Genomic DNA, 22,677 nt, shown 5'->3' on the forward strand with positions numbered 1-22,677 from the left:
ACGAGGAGCAATGGAATCTGTACCAAGCTAGTGCAGTTTGAATCAGGGACTGAATGCAATAGCTTCACTCTTCTCAAATGTTAATTGTCACAGCAGATGTGTGAGGTAATACATTTTAGAAGGATGTATGTGGAGAAACAACACAAGGTGAATGCTACAATTGTAAAACGATTGCAAGGACAGAGAGACCTGGGGACTTTTTATGTGCAAATCATTGAAGGTTACAGGACAGTTCAACAAAGAAGTTAATGACACTTATGCGATCCTGGGCTTTATAAATAGAGGCATAGAAAACAAACGCTGGGAAGTTATGCTAAATGTGTAGAAAACACGACAGCACATCCCAGTACATGACAAATGGAACAGCAGAATTATAATCATAGTGTACCAGGGATCAGGGAATTCAGTTACGTGGAGAAATTGGAAAAGCTGGGATTGTTCTCCTCAGAGCAGTGAGGGGAAAGGGGAGATTTAACATAGAATTCAAAATCATAAAGTGTTTTGTTAGGGTAATTAATGTGAAACTGTTTCGAATGTTAGAAAGTTCAGTATTAAGAAAACAAACATTGAGGTAATTGACACAGACACAGAGGCCAAATGAAGAAATTTTCTTTCACACATTGAGGTGTTGGGATCTGAAATTCACTGCATGGAAACATGGTGGAGGCAGATTCAATAATATCTTTCGAAAGAGAATTTAACAAATACTTGAAAAGGAAAAAAAATCTGGAGTCTGGGAAAAGAAGAGGGGTGTGGCGCGATTTAGAGAGCTCTTTCACAAAAGCAGCAGTGACACAGTGGTTAGCACAGCAGTCACACAGCTCGAGTGATCCGGGTTCAGTTCTGAGTATTGCTTATGGGGACTTTGCAAGTTTTCCCTGTGACCACTGTGGGTTTCGAGCTGTTTTGGTGTCCTCTCACTGCCAAAGACTTAACACCTGACAGGTAAACAGGCCATTCTAAGTTGCTCCTAATGTAGGGGAAGGTGGGGTATATGAGATTGATGTCGGATTAGTATAAATGGGTGATTGGTAGTCGGCACAGACTCGGTGGGTCAAAGGGCCTGTTTCACTGCTGCATCACTCTGTGACAATGGGCTGAGTAGCCTTCTTCTGTATTGTGCCAATCTCTGATTTTATGAGCAAGACACAGAGAGTTAAGAGAGAGAGAGACAGTTAGCAAGCGTGAAAGAGGGAAAGACAAATAGAAAGAGCGAGAAACTCGCGTTTGCATCGCTTTTTGGGCAAATGGGACATGATCTGCCCGTGCCCGCTCCTGTTGAGACAGGTGACAAACAAATATCATGCTGCCTCCTCATTTCCATGAATTCTCTGTGCCGCCCAGGGTGACCCACGCTGCTGCCTGTTTCATGCTTTTAACAGGGGCCTAACTGTGGGTGAGGCTGGCACGTATGTCAGCCAGGATCCAGCTCTTAAAAGCAGTTTGTCCGTCCTAAAGGGAAACTACGCTGAATTACAGGAGGCTGCTGCTGCTGACTGTGATTGCTGCAATTGGAGATAAGATACATGGAATGCTAGAACAGAGAGAGGGCTCTGCGGTTCACGGACATGGTGCTGGATACCTTAGCAATGGAGGTTGACAGGAGGAGAGAGGCTATGTTTCTGTGGTGGGGTGGAGACCCTCAAGGAACGACCACCGAAGGGAATGGTAGAAGGTGGCCAGGGAGGTCAATGCAAGAAGTCTAGCCCAGAGGACATGGCAGCAGAATCATGAGGAAATTTAATGAGCTCACATGGGTGGTCAACGTCAGTGAGATTATCCCCACATGGCATCTCCTGCCCCCTACACCACCAACCTCTCACACTGCTCAATGTACTACACCCCCATCACTCACCCATCAGCAGTCCCTAACACTCAAGACTCACACCTAACAGTTTTCGTATACTCCACATCATCGTCACACGCCTTCCACTGATACCACCTTCACACCCGCATCTCACTGTCTCCGCAACCTCCAGCTATTCAGCTATGGCAGGCGCATCACTCAAACCCAGTGCAACACATATACTGTCATTCTTTACTCTCTCTTACAGGAAAAGGTGGCCTATAATCACAGGGAGAAGCAGGGAGCCAGCGGCGGCAAGGCATACTTTCATTCCCTCAGCCTGAGGGAGGAGATGAATCTCCACATCACGGAACCAGCTGTGACAAAGCACGCAACATCCAGCATCACCGCAAACATTTAGGATGATGCTATGTTCCTGCCTTATGTCCCTTCTTAACTTCCACCTCCCCGTCATCCTGCTATCTGGGATGATTTACAAGCTGCAGATGGTGGGATCATGGGCCTCCTGCTTTCCATCCCACCCCCAATCCCTCACCCCAACCCATCCCCTTCAGATTTTATACTTTCCAATGATAACCCAAAACTGCCAGATTCCCAGTCAAAGCAGCTCCAGGAGACAGACAGAGAGCAGCAGCACAACACTGATGGTGAAGCCACAACAGTTGGTCTGATACTCGCAGACACCTGATCAAATACTTACACTGCGTGCACCTCAGAGTCTGGTACAGAGTCAGAATCTGCACGTGGTGAGTCACAATACCTGAGAATCATAGCATTGTTTCAGCACATAAGGAAACCTTTCAGCGCATCGTGCCCATGCCTAATCTCTGCAAGAGCAACTCTGCTTGTCAGTCTCCCCACGGCATTTTTCCTTTCTCTATTTTTTTCTCTGCGCATAATCATCCATTTCCATTTTGAATACCATAATTGAATCTGCGACACCACTGTCTAATGCTTTGAATTACAGCTTTGCTTCATTTGCCAATCGGCTTAAAATGTTCTCCTCTGATTCTCAGTCCTTATACCAATAGAACGTTTCTCCCATCTAATTTCTCCACATACCCCGTATTTTTAAACGCTTCTAACAAATTTCCTCTTGACCTTCTCTTCTCTAATCAGAACAAACCGAGCTTCTCTCATCTATCCACACAACTGAAATCCTTCATCCCTGGCACATTCTGGTAAATCTTCTTTGCACTGGCTCTAATTTATTCACATCCTTCAAAGAACAAAGAACAAATAAAATTACAGCACAGGAACAGGCCCTTCGGCCCTCCAAGCCTGCGCCAATCCAGATCCTCTATCAAAACATGTCGCCTATTTTCTAAGGGTCTGTATCTCTTTGCTTCCTGCCGATTCATGTATCTGTCCAAATACATCTTAAAAGACGCTATCGTGCCTGCGTCTACCACCTCCGCTGGCAACGCGTTCCAAGCACCCACCACCCTCTGCGTAAAGAACTTTCCACGCATATCCCCCCTAAACATTTCCCCTCTCACTTTGAACTCGTGACCCCAAGTAATTGAATCCCCCACTCTGGGAAAAAGCCTCTTGCTATCCATCCTGTCTATACCTCTCATGATTTTGTACACCTCAATCAGGTCCCCCCTCAAACTACGTCTTTCTAACGAAAATAATGCTAATCTGCTCAATCTCTCTTCATAGCTAAAGCCCTCCATACCAGGCAACATCCTGGCGAAACTCCTCTGCACCCTCTCCAAAGCATCTACATCATTTTGGTAATGTGGCGACCAGAACTGCACGCAGTATTCCAAATGTGGCAGAACCAAAGCTTTATACAACTGTAACATGACCTGCCAAACCTTGTGCTCAATACCCCATCCGATGAAGGAAAGCATACCGTATGCCTTCTTGACCACTCTATTGACCTGCGTTGCCACCTTCAGGGAACAATGGACCTGAACACACAAATCTCTCTGGACATCAATTTTCCCCAGGACTTTTCCATTTACTGTGTAGTTCACTCTTGAATTGGATCTTCCAAAATGCATCACCTCGCATTTGCCCGGATTGAACTCCATCTGCGATTTCTCTGCCCAACTCTCCAATCTATCTATATTCTGCTGTATTCTCTGACAGTCCCCTTCACTATCTGCTACTCCACCAATCTTAGTGTCGTCTGCAAACTTGCTAATCAGACCACCTTTACTTTCCTCCAAATCATTTATGTATATCACAAACAACAGTGGTCCCAGCACGGTTCCCTGTGGAACACCACTGGTCACACGTCTCCATTTTGAGAAACTCCCTTCCACTGCTACTCTCTGTCTCCTGTTGCCCAGCCAGTTCTTTATCCATCTAGCTAGTACACCCGGACCCCATGCGACTTCACTTTCTCCATCAGCCTACCATGGGGAACCTTATCAATCGCCTTACTGAAGTCCATGTATATGACATCTACAGCCCTTCCTTCATCAATCAACTTTGTCACTTCCTCAAAGAATTCTATTAAGTTGGTAAGACATGACCTTCCCTGCACAAAACCATGTTGCCTATCACTGATAAGCCCATTTTCTTCCAAATGGGAATAGAGCCTATCCCTCAGTATCTTCTCCAGCAGCTTTGCTACCACTGACGTCAGGCTCACCAGTCTATAATTACCTGGATTATCCCTGCTACCCTTCTTCAACAAGAGGACAACATTAGCAATTCTCCAGTCCTCCGGGACATCACCCTTGTTTAAGGTTGCTGCAAAGATATCTGTTCAGGCCCCAGCTATTTCCTCTCTCACTTCCCCCAGTAACCTGGGATAGATCCCATCTGGACCTGGGGACTTGTCGACCTTAATGCCTTTTAGAATACCCAACACTTCCTCCCTCCTTATGCCGACTTGACCTAGAGTAATCAATCATCTGTCCCTCACCTCAACTTCCGTCATGTCCCTCTCCTCGGTGAATACCGATGCAAAGTACTCGTTTAAAATCTCACCCATTTTCTCTGACTCCACGCATAACTTTCCTCCTTTGTCCTTGAGTGGGCCAATCCTTTCTCTAGTTACCCTCTTGCTCCTTATATACGAATAAAAGGCTTTGGGATTTTCCTTAACCCTGTTTGCTTAAGATATTTCATGACCCCTTTTAGTCCTCTTAATTCCTCGTTTCAGATTGGTCCTACATTCCAGATATTCTTTCAAAGCTTCGTCTTTCTTCAGCCTCCTGGACCTTATGTAAGCTTCCTTTTTCCTCTTTGCTAGTCTCACAATTTCACGTGTCATCCATGGTTCCCTGATCTTGCCATTTCTATCCCTCATTGCCACAGGAACATGTCTCTCCTGCACGCTAATCAACCTCTCTTTAAAAGCCTCCCACAGATCAAATGTGGATTGACCTTCAAACAGCTGCTCCCATTCTACATTCCCCAGCTCCTGCCGAATTTTGGTATAGTTGGCCTTCCCCCAATTTAGCACTCTTCCTTTCGGACCACTCTCTGCTTTGTCCATGAGTATTCTAAAACTTACAGAATTGTGATCACTATTCCCAAAGTTGTCCCCTACTGAAACTTCAACCACCTGGCCAGCTCATTCCCCAACACCAGGTCCAGTATGGCCCCTTCCCGAGTTGGACTATTTACATTTTGCTCTAGAAAACCCTCCTGGATGCTCCTTACAGATTCTGCTACATCTAGAATGTGTGTACTCATAATTGGACACAATGTTCCAGTTCAGTCTGCATCAGTGTTTTATACAGGCTTGTTATAACTTCCTTGTTCTTGTACTCAACACTATCCAGGACAAAGCAGCCTACTTGCTTGGCATCCCATCCACGACTTTCGACATTTACTCCCTCCACCACCATCGCACCGTTGCGGCAGTGTGTACCATCGACAAGATGAACTGCAGCAACTCACCATGGCTCCTTGGACAGAACCTTCCAAATCTGCAATCTCTACTACAAGGGCAACGGATGCATGGGAACACCACGACCTGAAAGTTCCTCTCCAATCCACACACCACCCTGACTTGGAACTATATCGCAGTTCCTTTAGAGATGTACAATAAATGCTGGACTGGACAGCGAATCCCACATCCCACAAATTAGCAGATTTTAAAAAATCATACGTAAACCCAGGGTGTTGAAGCAAGTTTCACAAACATAGGAACATTCGTCTGACCAGTGAAAACATTTGCAGGAATAAACCCTTTTGAGGGGCAGCAGATTATACCCATCCAGTGTTGTTTCTTTCAATGCACATTGTCGCAAAAGGACAATGGGAAGAACGGCCTCTGGGAAACATATGAGGAAGAGTTAAGCACTAAGAGTAATATGGAGAGTATCCAGTTCCTGTTAGGAGAGTGTATATGGAAAAATTAACACGTTCCATTTGGAAAAATAGTGAAGTGCATCCAGGCACAGGTCTTGGCTAAACATCGGAAGGGTGAAAAGGCTTTAAATCAGCATCACACCCTGCACAGTGCGATGAGGAAGTGATACAGTCACAGGTGAGAGAAATGGTAGCTCAAAGTGAACAGAACAGCAGCAGCAGACACAGCTACATGATTTACACAATAAGCTGGTGTCCTTTACTGTCACTCCACAACAATACACACTTAATGCAGTACAGGCTGGTGCAGTTCAGCAGCAGTTAGCGTTAGCATAGAAGCATATTATCACTGTCATATAGGATAATGTCCAGTTGACCCAGAAGTCAGAGGATTCTAGAGGTGCCCTGAACGAGTTACAGGAGAGACCCCACTGGAAGACAGACCATGCATAGTACAGGTCTACCATTAAGTGGCTGTGAACCTAAAGGGGAAAGCAGCACCCAAGTGTTTGTAGCAGCCGTCACCAAAATCAGAGTATCCCGCTGATGATACAGAAACGGAGTAGGAGGCCTCGGATGAGGACGATGATGAGGAGGCAGAAGCCTTGTCAGTGTGTCCGGTTAAGGTACCGCCCTTGCCAGTCTATTCAGTTAAGCTGGCGCCCTTGCCAGTATGTTCAGTTAGGGTAGGGCACTTGCCAGTCTGTTCTGTTAAGGTAGCACCCTTGCCAGTCTATCCGATTAAGGTGACACCCTTGCCAGTCTGCCTGTTAAGGTAATGCACTTGCCACTCTGCCCTGTTAAGGTTGTGACAACACAGAGAAGAACAATCTTTTACTCTCATTCCACCAAGTTACGAGTGAGGTTGAGATATGAAAGGAAAGGAAATGTTTAGGAGCCGCAATGAGGCTAAAACACTGTGCCAGGAAAACAAGAGGAGAACCTTGCTGTGTGAGTAAGTTTCTGTTTGTGGATTTGAAGTTTCCTGTTTGACTTATTTGTACGGATCAAGCCCGTGTCCAGTAAGGGTCAGTTAGCCCTCTCTCGTCTGGTCTCGTATGTTGCCTTCAAGTAGTTGTTTGTTTAACATGTGTATGTAGTTAGTTTTTAAATTGGTTTGAGTGAGGAGAGAAAAAAATGTTACTATAACAGGGATGTTAGAATGATAAAAAGCAATTGCTTTGTGTTGGGAAAGAGAGAGTGAGAGACAGGAGAGAGGAGTTCCTCCAGGGTGTGGTCGCGGGTGGGGGGGGCGGGGTGTGGTGGTGGAGGCGATAATGAATGTGTAATGACACTCAGGGATCGAGGAAATGTGAGCTCTGGTACTTTGATTGTTCCTCTCCGTGAAAACATTGAAAAGCCCCTATCCACGTCCTGCCCCCATGGGTGTGGATGACTTAGGCTGACGTTTACTACAGGTTTAAACACTTTGTTTGGATTTCGGATGTTTACTTGTTAGAATGTTTACTTGTGAGAATTCATGTCTTTCAGTTTTAATTCCATCTGTTTGAAAGACATTTGAAGAAAGAACAGATCAAACACACTGAATTAATTTATGTCCGTCAGAACATAGAACAGAGAACAGTACAGCACAGTACAGGCCCTTCGGCCCACGATGTTTTGCCGATTCTTTAACCTCCTCTAAGATCAAACTAACCACCTACCCTTCATTCTACTATCATCCTTGTACCTATCCAAGAGTCGCTTAAATGCCTCTAATGCATCTGCTTCTACTACAACCGCTGGCAGCGCATTGCACGCAACCACCACTCTCTGTGTAAAGAACCTACCTCTGACATCTCCCTGAAACCTTCCTCCAATCACCTTAAAATTATGCCCCCTTTTGATAGCCCTTTCCGCCCTGGGAAAAAGTCTCTGACTATCCACTCTATCTATGCCTCTCATCATCTTCTACCCCTCTATCAAGTCACCTCTCATCCTTCTTCGCTCCAATGCGAAATGCCATAGCACCCTCAATCTTTCTTCGTAGGACATGCCCTCCAGTCCAGGCAGCATCCTGGTAAATCTCCTCTGCACACTCTCTAAAGCTTCCACATCCTTGTAATGAGGCGACAGAACTGAACACAATATTCCAAGTGTGGTCGAACCAGGGCCTTATGGAGCTGCAGCATAATCTCGCGACTCTTAAACTCAATACCCCTGTTAATGAAAGCCAACACACCATACGCCTTCTTAACAACCCTATCAACTTGGGTGGCAACTTTGAGGGATCTATGGACATGGACCCCAATATCCCTCTGTTCCTCCACACTACCTAGAATCCTGTCTTTAAGCCTGTATTCCGCATTCAAATTCGACCTTCCAAAATGAATCACTTCACACTTTTCCAGGTTGAACTCGATCTGCCACTTCTCAGCCCAGCTCGGCATCCTGTCAATGTCCCGTTGCAACCTACAACAGCCTTCCACACTATCCACAACTCCTTCGTGTCATCGGCAAACTTGCTAACCCAGCCTTCCACTTCCTCATCCAAGTGATTTATAAAAACTACAAAGAGCAGAGGTCCCAGAACAGATCCTTGTGGAACACCACTGGTCACCAATCTCCATGCTGAATACTTTCCATCTACTACCAGCCTCTGACTTCTATGGGCCAGCCAATTTTGTCTCCAGACAGCCAACCTTCCCTGAATCCCATGCCTCCTTACTTTCTGAATGAGCCTTTGTTTTCTTTTGTTTAACTGCCCGTGCTATTCTATTCTTTGAACTTACATTTTAAATTCTTAAGGTAAGTGTTGTGAATGGAGAGTACAAAGTACAGTATGGGAAGCTTCCAGTGTCACATCTGGCTGAAGATTGCCGCAAATGTATCGGCCTAATCTTTTTCACTGATGTGCTGGACTGCCCCATCATTGAGGTTGCAGATATGTGTGTAGCCACCTCCTCCAGTTTGTTGCATAGTTGTCCACTGCCGTTAACGACTGAATGTGGCAGGACAGTAGCGCTTAGATCTGATCCGTTGTTTATGGGCTCGCTTACACATGTCTATCACCTGCTGCTTATACGGTTTGGCACGCAAGTAGTCCCGGGTTGTACCTTCACCAGATTGACAGTTCATTTTGAGGTATGTCTGGTGCTACTCCTGGCATGCCCTCCTGTACTGTCCATTGAACAGTATGTGAAAGCAGTCGTAATAGTATTCCCCTGTCATTGATTCATTGGAGCACTGAAGAAGTCCATTCGAACCATCAAGTCCATGCCGGCTCACTGTAGCACAATCCAGTCAGTCTCATTCCCTGTTCTGTCCCCGTATTCCTGCAAGTTTATTTCCCTCAGCTGTCCATCCAAAATCTTTTTGAAATCGTTCATTGTCTCTGCTTCCACCACCCCCGTGGGCAGTGTATGAGAGGCCATTACCACCCGGTACATAAAAATTAGGTTCTTCCTCATTTCCCCTGCGTCTCTGCCCAAACCTGATTGCTAGTCCCTGTACCATCAGCAAATGGGAAGCATTTTGCTTTGTATTCATTATCTAAACCTGTTGTAATCTTGTACACTTCCATCATATCTCCGCTCAATCTCCTTTCTTCCAAGGAGAAGAATCCCAGCTTTGCCAATCAAATCCTGTGAATAAATTCCTCCATCCCTGGAACTATTCTGGTAAATTTTCTCTGCACCCTTTCAAAGACCTCACATGCTTCCCAAAGTGTGATGACCAGAAGTGGACACAATACTTCACATGGGGCCTTATCATAGGTTTATAAAGGTTCAATGTAACTTCCATGCTTTTGCACTCTGTGACTCGATTTATGAAGCACAAGATCCCATATTCTTTCCTAACGACTCTTTCAAAATGTCCTGTCATCTTCAAAGATCTATGCTATGAAACCCCAGATCCCTTTGTCCCTGCCCCCTCCTTTGAACTGTGCTGTTAAGTCGATATTGCCTCTCTCTTCTGCCAAAGTGCATCATAGTGTCATAGAGTTATATAGCACAGAAACAGGCCCTTCGGTCCATCGTGTCTGTGCTGGCCATCAAGCAACTAAGTAATTTAATCCCATTTTCCAGCACCTCGCCCGCAGCCTGGTGTGCTATGACGTTTCAAGTGTTTATCTAAATGCTTCTTAAATGTTGTGTGGGGTATTGCCTCTACCACCACTTGAGGCATTGCGTTCCAGATTGCAAACGCCCTCTGAGTGAAAAACATTTTCCTCAAATCCCCTCGAAACTCCTGCCCCCTACCTGAAATCTATGCCCCCTGGTTATTGACCCCTCCGCTAAGGGAAAAAGTTCCTTCCTATCTAAACTATCAATGCCCCTCGTAATGTTGTATACCTCAATCTGGTCCCCCTTCAGATTTCTCTGCTCTGAGTAAAACAACCCTAGCCTTTTCAGTCTCCATTCATTGTTGAAATGTTGCAGCCAAGGCAAAATCCTGGTGAATCGCCTCTGCACCCTCTCCAGTGCAATCACAGCCTTCTTATTGTGTGGTGCCCAGAACTGTACACGGTACTCGAGATGTGGCCTAACCAGCGTCATACACAGCTGCATCATAACCTCCCTGCTCTTATATTCTATGCCTCGGCTAAGAAAGTCAAGTATCCCATATGGCTTCCCAACCACCTTGTCTACCTGTGCTGCTACCTTCACTGATAACAGGTCCAGCTGGCCTTCTGTGCTTCCTAGGGTCCCACCATCCACTGTATATTCCCTTGCCTTATTAGTCCTCAAAACTGCATCATCTCACACTTCTCATGATTAAATTCCGTTTGCCACTGCTCTGCCCATCTGACCAGCCTATCTATACCGTCCTGTCATCTAAGGCTTTCCTCCTCACTATTTATGACACCACCAATTTTCATGTCGTCTGTGAACTTAATGATCATACCTCCTATATTCACATCTAAATCATTAATGTACACTACAAACAGCAAGTTTCCTTTCACAGATCACTGTTGTACACCTCTGGTCACAGGCTTCTACTCGCAGAAACAACAGTTGTCTATCACCCTCTGCCTCTTGCCCATAATCAATTTTGGATCCAATTTGCCAAATTGCCCTGCATCCCATGGGCTCTTAACGTCTTAACCAATTTCCCATGCACAATCTGACGAAAAGGCTTACTGAAGTCCATGAAGACTACATCAACTGCTTGACCCACATCTTACACATTTGGTCAACGCCTCGCAAAATTCAAGCACGTTAATTAGACACGATCTACCCCTGACAAAACTTTGCTGACTATCCTTGATTGACCCCTGCCTCTCCCAGTGGAGATTAATCCTGTCGCTCAGAATTGTTTCTATCAGTTTTCCCAACCACTGACGTTAGACTCAGCTGCCTGTAATTATCTGCTTTATAACTACTACCCTTCTGGCACCTCTCCTGTGGTCAGAGAGGATTTGAAAATTTGTGTCAGAGCCCCTGCTATCTCCTCCCTTGCCTCACATAGCAGCCTGGTATACACCACATCTGGGACTGGGGATGTATCCACGTTTATGCCCACTAAAGCAGTTAAGACTTCCTCCCTTTCAATGCTAATATGTTCAAGTATATCACAATCCACCTCCTTGATCTCTACATCTATATCGTCCTTCTTCTTAGTGAACACAGATGAAAAGTAATCATTTAAAACCTCACCTATGTCCTCCGGCTCCACACGGTGATTGTCACTTTGGTCCCTAATAGGGCCTACTCTTACCTTGGTTATCCTCTTGCCCTTAATATGCTTATGAAATGCCTTAGGATTTTCCTTTATCTTGTCCACCACCATTTTTCATGTCCCTTCTTCGCTCTCCTAATTACTTTGTAATTACCTCCCTACTTTCTATACTCCTCTGGTGCCTCCGCTGTTTTCATCGCTGCGAATCTGCCATAAACCTCCCTTTTCCCCGATCCAATCCTCGATATCGCCTTGACATCCAGGGTTCCCTGAACTTGTTGGTCCTACCTTTCACCTTTACGGGTTCACGTTGGCTCCGATCTCTCACTATTTCATCTTTGGATGACTCCCACATGTTCTGATGTAGACTTTCCCACAAGGAGCTGCTCCCAGTCCACTTTGGTCAGATCCTGTTTTATCATATTGAAATCGGCCTTCCCCCAATTCAGTACCTTTATTTCTGGTCCATCTTTGCCATTTTTCATATTTACCTAAATCTGACAGAGTTATGGTCAATATCCCCGAAATGCCCCCCCACTGACACTTCTCCCACTTGTCCGGCTTCATTCCCCAGGATTAGGTCCAGTACTGCTCCTTCTCTTGTCGGTATTTCTACCTACTGACTCTAAAAGCTCTCCTGTATGCATTTTAAGAAGACTGCCCCCTTTAAGCCTTTTGCACTAAGACTATCCCAGTTGCTATTGGGGAAGTAGAAATCCCCTACTATTATTATCCTGTTATTTTTACACCTCTCTGAGATTTACCTACATATCTGCTCCACCATCTCTCCCTGATCTTTCGAGACCTATAGTACACTCTCAGCCAAGAGATTGCCCCCTTTTTGTTTTTTTTTAAGTCCTGTACATATGGCCTCCTTTGAGGAACCTTCTAATCTATCATCCCTCCTTACTGCAGTAAGTGGCTCCTTGATAAACAGTGCAATGCCACCTCCTCTTGTACCCCCTCCTCTGTCTCGCCTGAGGATTCTATATCCTTGAATATTGAGCTGCCAGTCCTGCCCCTCCTCAACCATGTCTCTGTGATTGTAATAATATCATAATCCCGTGTACAAATCAAAACCCTCACTTCATCTGGCTTACTAGTAAGACTCCTTGCTTTAAAATAAATGCAATCCAGCCTTGCATTTTTCACTGATGTCTTAACAGGTCTATATTTGCTCTGCCTTCCAGACTTACTCAGTTTCTCTTCAATGTTTGACTGTGCATCACCCCGTACTGCACCTCCACTCTGTATCCCATTCCCCTTGCAAATTTGTTTAACCCCCTCGCCCTCAACAGCACGAGCAAACTACCTTGCAAGGATATTAGTCCCGTTTTGTTTCAGGTGCAACCCATCCAACTTGTACAGGTCCCACCTTTGCCGGAAACAGACTCAGTGATCCAGGAAACTAAAACCCTCCATCCTGCACCATCTCTTCCACCACGCATTCATCTGCTTTATCCTTCTATTCCTATATTCACTCGAACGTGGCACCGAGAGTAATCCGGAAATTACAACCTTTGAGGGCCTGCTTTTTAATCTGCTACCTAGCTCCCAAAACTCCAGTTACAGGACCTCATCTCTCTTTATACTTATGTCGTTGGTGCAAATGTGTACCACCACCTCTGACTGTTCATCCTTGAGAATGTCCGGCAGCTGCTCCGTGACATCCTTGACTCTAGCACCCCCGAGGCAACATACCATCTTGGAGTCAGGTTTGCGGCCACAGAAACGCCTATCTGTACCCCTTAGGATAGCATTGCTTATCACTATCGCTATTCCACTCCTTTTCCTCCACTTCTGTGCAGCTGAGCCACCCGTGCTGCCACAGACTTGGCTCTTGCTGCATTCCCTAGAGAAGCAATGTCCCCCAACAGTATCCAAAGTGGGAAATCTGTTAGAAAGAGAGATGGACCCAGGGAACTACATGCCTAGCTTTTCTGCTCTGCCTAGCATTCACCCATTCCCTTTCTGCTCGAGCAGTCTTTACCTGCAGTGTGACCACCTCCCTGTACGTGCTATCTACGATGATCTCAGCCTCGCGGATGCTCCACAGTGTCTCCAGCTGCAGTTGCATATCCAAAATGTGGATTTCGAGTAGTTGCAGCTGGAGACACTTGTTTGCCCTGGACACTGGAAGTGTCCCTGACTTCCCACATTTCCCAACACTGCCCTTTGGGGAACACCACTATATACTACCCTCAAATCTAGAAAACAATCACTTACCATGTCTCTCTCGTTTCTGTCCTTCAGCCATCTTTTTAATCCAAGCTGACACTGAACATCAATTAACTGTCCAACTGTCACATACAGACTGCGAAAGAAACTAAAACTTCAGTTTAAAATTAAGAGAAATACTAAATATAAAATAAACTAAATTTTGGAAAGAGATCAACACTTAGCTCTCTTACAATTCAGTCACTCATTAACTTTACTGTATTTAGTATTCTGTACAAGCACCATTCCCTAAAACTGGTCTCTATGCAACCTACTCTATTTATGGTTTTGGGGAGAGAATTCCAGAGCTTAGAGATGAGAACAGTAAGTTCTGGAAATACCCAGCAGGTCTGGCATCATCTGTGAATAGAGAAACAGACTTAACGTTTCAAGTCTGTGACACTTCTTCAGAATTGGTAAACGTTAGAAATGTAACAGTCTTTGACCAAGTGAAAGAGGAGAATGGTGAAGAAGAACAAGAAGGAAGGGCTGTGATAGAATAGAGAAAGGAGAGATTAAATGACAGACTGTTCTATTTCTAACATTTACCAGTTCTGATGAAGGGTCACTTACCTGAGACATTAACAACTTTTTTCTCTGCACAGATGCTGCCAGACCTGCTGTGTATTTCCAGAACTTTCTGTTCTCATTTCGGAGTTCCAACATCCACAGTCTTTTGCATTTATTTTAGTATTTGATTCACTGCTACTTCTCTTCCAGGTATGCCTACCTTGAAGACGTTCTGCTCTTCTCTTCCAGAGCTTAGGGCCTCGGCAGCTGAAGTCACAGCCATCAATGGTAGAGTAATTAAACTCAGGAATGCTTAAGAGACCAGAATTAGATGCGTACAGACACCTCGGTGGGTTGCAGCGCTGGAGAAAATTACAGAGATAGGGCGAGGTGAGGCAATTAGGGGTTTTAAAAGAAGGCTGAGAGTTTTAAAATTGAGGTGTTGTTGACCAGGAGCCAATGTAGGTCAGCGAGTACAGGGGGTGACGGGTGAACAGGACTTGGTGTGAGTTAGGACCCGGGCAGCAGTGTTTTGGATGACCTTAAGTTTATGGCGGGTACAATATGGCAGAACAGCCAGGAATGTGTTGGAATAGTCAAGTATAGAGGTAACACAGGCAAGGGTGAGTGTTCCATCTACACAAGAGCTGAGAGATTGGGAAATTTGGGTGATGACACGGAGGTGTAAATAAGTGTGAATATTTTGCAGGAAGCTCATCGCAGGGTCAACTATTACACCAGGTTGTGAATAGTTGTCTGTAGTCTCAGACAGTTGCCAAGGAGACGGATGGAGTCTTGAGCTAGAAAACGTTTGATGTTGGGTCTGAAAACACTGGCTTTCGTCTTTATAATAGTTAATTGGCATGGCAGATGTGTGGGGTGATACATTGTCGGAAGATTTTATTTATATTAGTCTTTCATGGGATGGATGTGTCGCTGGCTAGGCCAGCATTTATTACCCATCCCTAATTGCCCTTGAGAAGGTGATGGTGAGTTGCTTACCGATGAATGGGGAGTGATAACACAAGCTAAATGGCACAACCTTAAAGGTGGTGAGAAGAACAGATAGACCTGGGTACTTGTGTGCTATATGTGAAGATAGCTGGACAGGTTAACAAACAGTTAAACAAGGAAATAGATCCCTAGACTTTATTAATAGACACATAGAGTAGAATAGTCAGGATGTTATGGTCAATATATTGAAAAGACTAGTTCAGCTCTGCCTGGAGTATTGTGTCCAATACGGGAACCACACTTTAGGAAGGACATAAAACCTTTAGAGAGGGGACAGAAGAGTTTTACTGGAAGTTTTCCAGGGATGAGGGATTACAGTTAGAAAGCTGGGATTGTTCTCCTGTGAGCATGGAAATTTAAAAGGAGATCTGATAGATATATTTAACATTATAGAGGGTTTAGATAAATTAAATAAAGTGAAACGGTTTCCAATGTGTGAGGGGCCGACAATCAGAGTGCACAGATGGAAAAAAGAAGCAGCGGTGACACGAGGATTTTTTTATGCAATGGGTGATTCGGATTTTCAATGTATTGTCTGATGGGCTGAAGGATACAGATTCAATAGCGGATTCCAAAAGGGAATTAGATAAATATCCTAACGAGAAAAAATGGAAGGATCTGGTGCAGAGCCATGGTGTGGTACAAAATGGAAGCTATTCAAAAGGGTCAGCACTGACTTGATAGACCAAATGGCTTCCATCAGTGCAATGCTATTCTTTTATTCTATGATTGCTCCTGCCTCAACTTTCCCAATATTCCTATCCTTCCAAAATGTGTTTGATAAAGTACCACATAACAGCCGTGTCACCAAATTAGAAACACTTTGGATTAAAGGACCAATGTCAGCCGTCGTTCAGTTTGTAGATCTCTTCCCTTTCAGTAACAAGCTTCGTGGATCAAGTATCACTGCAGGACTTGATCACAAGAATCAAGGCTGACAGTGCAGTGACAGTACTGAGGGTATGTTGCACTGTCAGAGGTGCCATCTTTCAAATAAAGCATTAAACCAAGGCCCCGTCTGTCCTCTCAGGTGGATGTTAATGATTCCACTGCACTATTTAGAAGCAGAGCAGGAGAATTATTTGCGGTGTCCTGGTCAATATTCATACTTTAATCAACAGCACAAAAACAGATCTGATCATTAACATATTGCTGCTTGTGGGAACTTGCTGTGCTTCATAGATTACAAGAGTGACTACACTTTAAAATGTACACATTGGGTGTAAATCGCTGTGGGGCATGTAGTGGTCATGAAAGGCATTATTTTCAATAACAGCATGCAGGAAATTAGCTAAGTGACAGAAGGCACAGAGTAGTGGAGAATGGTTATTGTTCAGTCTGGAGGGAAGTAGACAATGGGGTTCCCCGGGGTCGCTTTTGCGATTAATGTTATGGTATGTTAATGCTATGGTCCTGTCTACAGAGGGGATAATGTCAAAGCTTTCAGATGGCAGGAAACTCAGAAATGTGAATGAACAGTGAGAAGGATAGTAACAGGCTTAGGGAGAACTGAGACTGACTGGTGAGTCAGTGGAGAGTTTGGAAAAGCTGGGAATGTTCTGTTTAGAGGAGTGAAGGGTAAGCGGAGATTTAATATCGAATTGAAAATCAGGAAGGGTTGTGATACGTTAATTAATGTCAAACTGTTTCCTGTGTCACAAAGTTCAGTATTAAGAAGGCACAGAATGAAGGCAATTGACAAATAACCAGAGGTGAAGGGAGGAGAATTTTCTTACACAGCAGGTTGTTTGGATCTGGAATTCACTGCCTTAAAATATGGTGGAAGCAGATTCAATAACAGCTTTCAAAAGCGACTTTCACAAATAGTTAAAACGGAAAATAAGAATGCAAGATTCTGGCGAACGAGGTGGGGACTGGAACTAATTAAATAGCTTTCAAAGAGACAGCACTCACAAAATAGGCAGAATAGCCTCCTTCTGTGCTGTATTAATCTCAGATGCTGTGAGCAAGAGGCAGAGAGTGAAGAGATGGAGAGAGAGACATAGCGAGAGACAGAGAGAAAGAGACAGAGAGTGAGAGGGAAAGAGATTTAGATTGAGACAAAATCAGATTTACATCGCTTTTTGGGCCAGGGGTCATGATCTGCCCGTGCCTGTTTCTGTTGAGGCAGGTGACACACAGACTTCCTGCTGCCTCCTCATTTCCATGATTTCTACGTGCCGCCCAGGGTGACCGGCGCTGCTGTCTGTCTGCACACTTAACAGGGGCAAAACTGTGTGTGAGACTGGCTCGTGTTTCAGCCAGGAGCCAGCTCTTAAATGCAGTCTGTCCCTCTTAAAGGGAAGCTGCACTGAATCATAGGTGGCTGCTGCTGCTGCTGACTGTGAACGCTGCAATTGGAGACAAGGTACATGGAATACTAAGACAGAGAGCGAGAGCTCTGCAGTTCATGGATTTTAGTTCTGGAGGATTTAGTAATGGCGGTTGACAGTAGGAGAGAGGTCATGTCTCTGTGGAGTGGGGTGGATACCCTCAAGGAACACCCTCCGAAGGAAATGGCAGCAGGTGGCCAGCGAGGTCAATGCAAGAATTCTGGCCCCGTGGAGCTGGCAGCAGAATCATAAGGAAGTTTAATGAGCTCACACGGGTGGACAATGTCAGTGAGCCTATCCCCACATGGCATCTCCTGCCCCCTACACCACCAACCTCCAACACTGCTCAATGTACCACACCCCTATCACTCATCCATCAGCAGTCTCGCACACCCAGGACTCAGACCTAACATTCACATACTCCAACGCACCCTCACACACCTTACAATGAAACCAGCCTCACACCCAACTCTCACTGCCGACAACTACCGTCAGCTTTTCAGCTATGGCAGGCACATCACTCAACCAACGGGCAACACAATCCGTGACATTCTGCCCTCTCTCTTACAGAACAAGCTGGCCCATAATCATAGGGAGCAGCAGTAAACAGGCGGTGGTCAGGTATATCTTCATCCCTTGAGCCTGAGGGAGGAGATGGTTCCCCACATCATGCGACCGGCTGTGACAGAGCCTGCAGCATTCGCCATCACCGATAACATTGCGGATGATGCTATGTTCATGCGTTATACTCCTTATTAACTCCCACCGCCCCCACATCATGCTGCCCGGGATGAAAAACAAGCTTGAAATGGTGGGACCATGGACATCCTGCTTTCCACCCGAACCCCAATCCCTCACCTCAACCTTTCCCTTCTTATTTTATACTTTCCAATGATAGATCAAAACTGCCAGCTTTCCAGTCACAGCAGGTTCGGCAGTCAGAGAGAGAACAGAAACACAGCGCAGATAGTGGCGCCCCAACGCTTGGTCTGATACTCACAGCTACCAGCTCAAATACCTGCACTGCATGTGCCTTAGAGTCTGGCATAGAGTCGGAATCTACACGTGGTGAGTCACCTAGCACGAGTGAGCTGCAGGCAGACCAGGGGAAAAGGATAGTTCACGTGTCAGTTCATTGGCGGGCGAGGTCACAAACGAGTTATAATATACAGGACTCAGATGAGAACCTGGTTGGAGCAGCACACAGGAGAATGTTGATGGACATGTACATTGAGATACTTTGCCAATTGACAGGCCTGTCACACGGACTGTTGTCATTGTCACTGAACATGGAGGAGTCTGGATTCAACATGGCACAAGCCATTGCACAGAGCTTGAAGCCCATTCGTACCCCTGTGGAAGTAGTCACTATCTCCATGGCAGCACTAGCGTGGACCCAGCCATCATACAGCGTCTGGTGACCATTGTCTCAGCTTCCACTGCAGCACAGGTGGCAGACACCGGAAGTCTCAGTGCTGCAGTGGGAGCTCAGAATGTGGTCATGAGATCCATGCTTGCTGCCATGCAAGATCAGACTGCTACCATCATGGCTCTGGATCTCAGTGCTCAAAGGGGTGTGCAGGCTCTCACAGCAGTACAGCAATCCGTCATCCAGCAGATTACTAGGGTTGTGGAGGCGTCGCCCGTGGCAGTGGCACTGTCTTCGTGGAGCATGAACCAGCTATCCCTTCTCAGGATGATTATTTGTTTTCCCTTCACTGACACTCCACCAGTGTCCTTGCAGTTAGCCATTAGTCAGTGCAGGCTGCTGCTGCCCTCAAATAACAGAGCTGCCCGAGGATGTCCTGCAAGGCCATTTGCAGTCTACCCGAGTGAAGGTCAGCAGCCTTCCACCAGCCATGCTTCAACCAATGGGGAAGCAGTGTGTAGGAGCACCAGAAAATTCGAGGGAGCCCACAAGACAGGCACTAAGGGAATACACAAGGGTGAATAGTTTAATTTTGTTTGTATAATTGGATGTGTTGCTGGATAAAGATGGTGAATGGAAAGGTTTTTTCTTGGTGTTCTTTTAACTGCAGGATGGTGACCAAAGGGATGCTGTGATGGGGCGTCTCAGATGGGTGTAATGGCAGACAATGGGCGATCCAAAATGGGAGAGGGATGTTGTCCTATAGGAAACAGAATTTTGACAGACAGACTTTTCCGATTGCCTGGCTGGGTCGAAGGTAACCAGGAAATATCCCACCTCGCTCTTCCTCCTCCTCCTGACATGCCCTTCGGATTCCTGATGCCAGTGCCTGTGTCCTCATGATGGTATAAAGGGTGCAGGAGAAATTCATGAACTTGGATACCTGCTCCAGTGTGTACTGGAGGGCTCCTCCCGAGCGAGTCAGACATCGGAAACAATACTTCATCACACCGATGGTCTGTTCCACGATGTTCCTGGTGACTCCATTGCTCATGTTACACACGGCTTATTTTCATCTGGTTGCTTGGCGTTGGAAGGGAGAGGTGCAAATGGACGGTGTTTAAGAGTGGAGATCCTTTGTTTCTATAAGCCTCATTCTGATTCTCTATGCACACACGAAAATGTTGGAATGGCGAACTGTTTCAGAATGAAGGTATCGTGGCTGCTGCCAGGATAACCGACATTCACCAAGATGATATCCTGGGCATGCTCACACACCAACTTTACATTAATGGAGTCCGATAATTGATACGCCACCCGCTCCTGCCGGGAAAGATCCAGATACATAGATGTTCCATGAAAATTTGACCGGAACGGCCACTGACAACTTCGTCCTCACACTGATGTGAGGCTCCTGTTCATGTTTCAGGAGCTGGCACTGCTCTTGAACAACTACTTACTGAATCAGAGTCGGCTCAGACAACGCTCCTGGGTTAGGTGCAGGTAGGAAAATTGCTCTTGGAAAACCCAGGGTGGGTAGGGCAGAGCCCTGTCCTCCTTCCTCTTTACGGAGCTTCCCCTCACTGCAACCTCTGTTCCATGTGTTGGTCATGTTACAGACCCAGAGACACTGTAACTATAGTCCCTATACCTCTTTCAGAGTTGGGTCACCAGATCCTCTGCACAACCCCCCCCCCCCCCCTCCCCCAGGCGTGACTGCAGCAGCTCACAACACATCTCCAGAAAACCATTCACAACACCTCCACTAACTTTACAAAAGCAGAAGTAAGTCAAAATCGTCTCTCCTGTAAGTTTGATGCCTGGTCCTTTTAAGTAACACTGGAGGGGATTCCTCATGCTGCTGACTGACACAGGCAGTGAGTGGACATGCACAGAACAAGTTTCAAAGATGTGTGTCAATGCTGCTGGAACGCCCTACTCAGCATGGAACACCACTGCAGAGAAGCCACAATTGGCTGGCAGTGCATCCACCACCACCATAAAAGTTCTCGGCTTGTTAGCCTTGTCAGCAATGGCTCCACGGAGCCCAGAACTACATAACTGGAGAATACAGAGTGAATTGATAAATAATCTAAGGGAAACAATATGCAGCACCATGAGAAACGGACGGGTGAATGGGACTCATTGTAGGGGTGGGGTCATAGAGGGAACTGAGCACAAGAATAGGAATATTACAAATGTGATGCTACTTTACCAGGAACCATTGTGGATCAGAGAGCACAGGGGAGAAGAATGAACAGGATTTAGTGAGAATTAGGAAACAGGATTCAGAGGTTTCGATGGGCTGTGGTTTATGCAGGTTTGTAACTATGAGTCTTCTCAGCGTAACTTTAGGATAGTTGAGACTGGATTTAACAAAGGTGCAGATAGTGGTTTAAAGAGCAGATGGACAAAGACAGAGGCTGTATTACAGATGTGATTGCAGACAGGATAGGATTTTGGAATTCAGCTCAGGGTCAAAGAGATCATTGAGGAAGTGAACTGTTTGTTTCAGCTCTTATATTGGCTGATTCATTGGACAGAGAACAGAGTGTATATTGGGGACCAAAAACAATGGCTTCAATCTCCCCAATACTTAAATAACAAGGACAGTAATACATTGAATCGTGGTTTACACATGCAATAGTTGGGCAGAGAGAGACTTACCAGGGGCACCAACAGCAGCAAAGATGACACAGTAAATTAAAATAACAGTAATACAGTTAGCAATGGTTTATAGAACTAATACCTGGAGAAAGAAATTTCCCATGAATGACAACAGCAGCAAGGATGGCAGAGTAAATGACAAGATCAGTAATGCAGTTAAATATGGTTTATATAATTAATAACTGGAAAGAGAGAGAGAATTACCAGGGACACCAAAAATTGCTAGGATGGGATAGTAAATGTATTGAATCATCCGAAGTGCATCACCGATCCGCCATTCTAATGGTATCCAATCATAATCTGAAGTAAGACTGTCAAACACATCGGATAAACCCCTACCCATAGTTGTAACATTCCATTCTGCTGTTCTCAGATTCTGACCCATTGCTGCGACATTCAAATCTGTTGTTCTCCGATTCTGATCTATCCTCTGCCTCTCTCTGGAGCCGCTGATCCCTGTTCGTGCCGAGGTTTATGCTCCTGCTGACACTATGGGATAACATATTGAAAGGAGTCCCTATTAATAGAAGATGGAAACCCTCTAGTGATACAATTAGGGTCCATGGGGGCTGACATTAATTACAGGCACTGAAAGAACAGATTTGGTTAACCCCTTTAAATCCAACACTTTACCACAATAAAGTCGAACATTTAGCTGTTCTGGATGAGATGTATGAGAGCTACTGTTGGAAAGAATGGTGGAAATAGCAGAGGCACTGGGCAGAATATTCCAGTACTCCTATGATATTGGAGTGGTGACAGATGACTGCAGATTTACCAATGTTACACCCTGCTTCAAAAAGGCAGCAATGGGTAAACTCTGTTATTACAGTTCCTGCAGTCTAAAGTCGGGATAA

General features: G+C 45.5%; 1 protein-coding gene across 1 annotated transcript in view; it reads right to left on the bottom strand.

Moving 5' to 3' along the window:
* Positions 1–22,677, bottom strand: part of LOC137364938 (probable G-protein coupled receptor 139) — a 35,444-nt gene that overhangs the window by 10,492 nt on the left and 2,275 nt on the right. Inside the window, exon 3 of the mRNA XM_068027816.1 lies at positions 22,025–22,276. Within this exon, the coding sequence (XP_067883917.1) occupies positions 22,025–22,276 (252 nt within the window). The remainder of the gene's footprint in view (positions 1–22,024; positions 22,277–22,677) is intronic.

Source organism: Heterodontus francisci, unplaced genomic scaffold, assembly GCF_036365525.1.
Source record: "Heterodontus francisci isolate sHetFra1 unplaced genomic scaffold, sHetFra1.hap1 HAP1_SCAFFOLD_53, whole genome shotgun sequence".
NCBI classification, from domain to species: Eukaryota; Metazoa; Chordata; class Chondrichthyes; order Heterodontiformes; family Heterodontidae; genus Heterodontus; species Heterodontus francisci.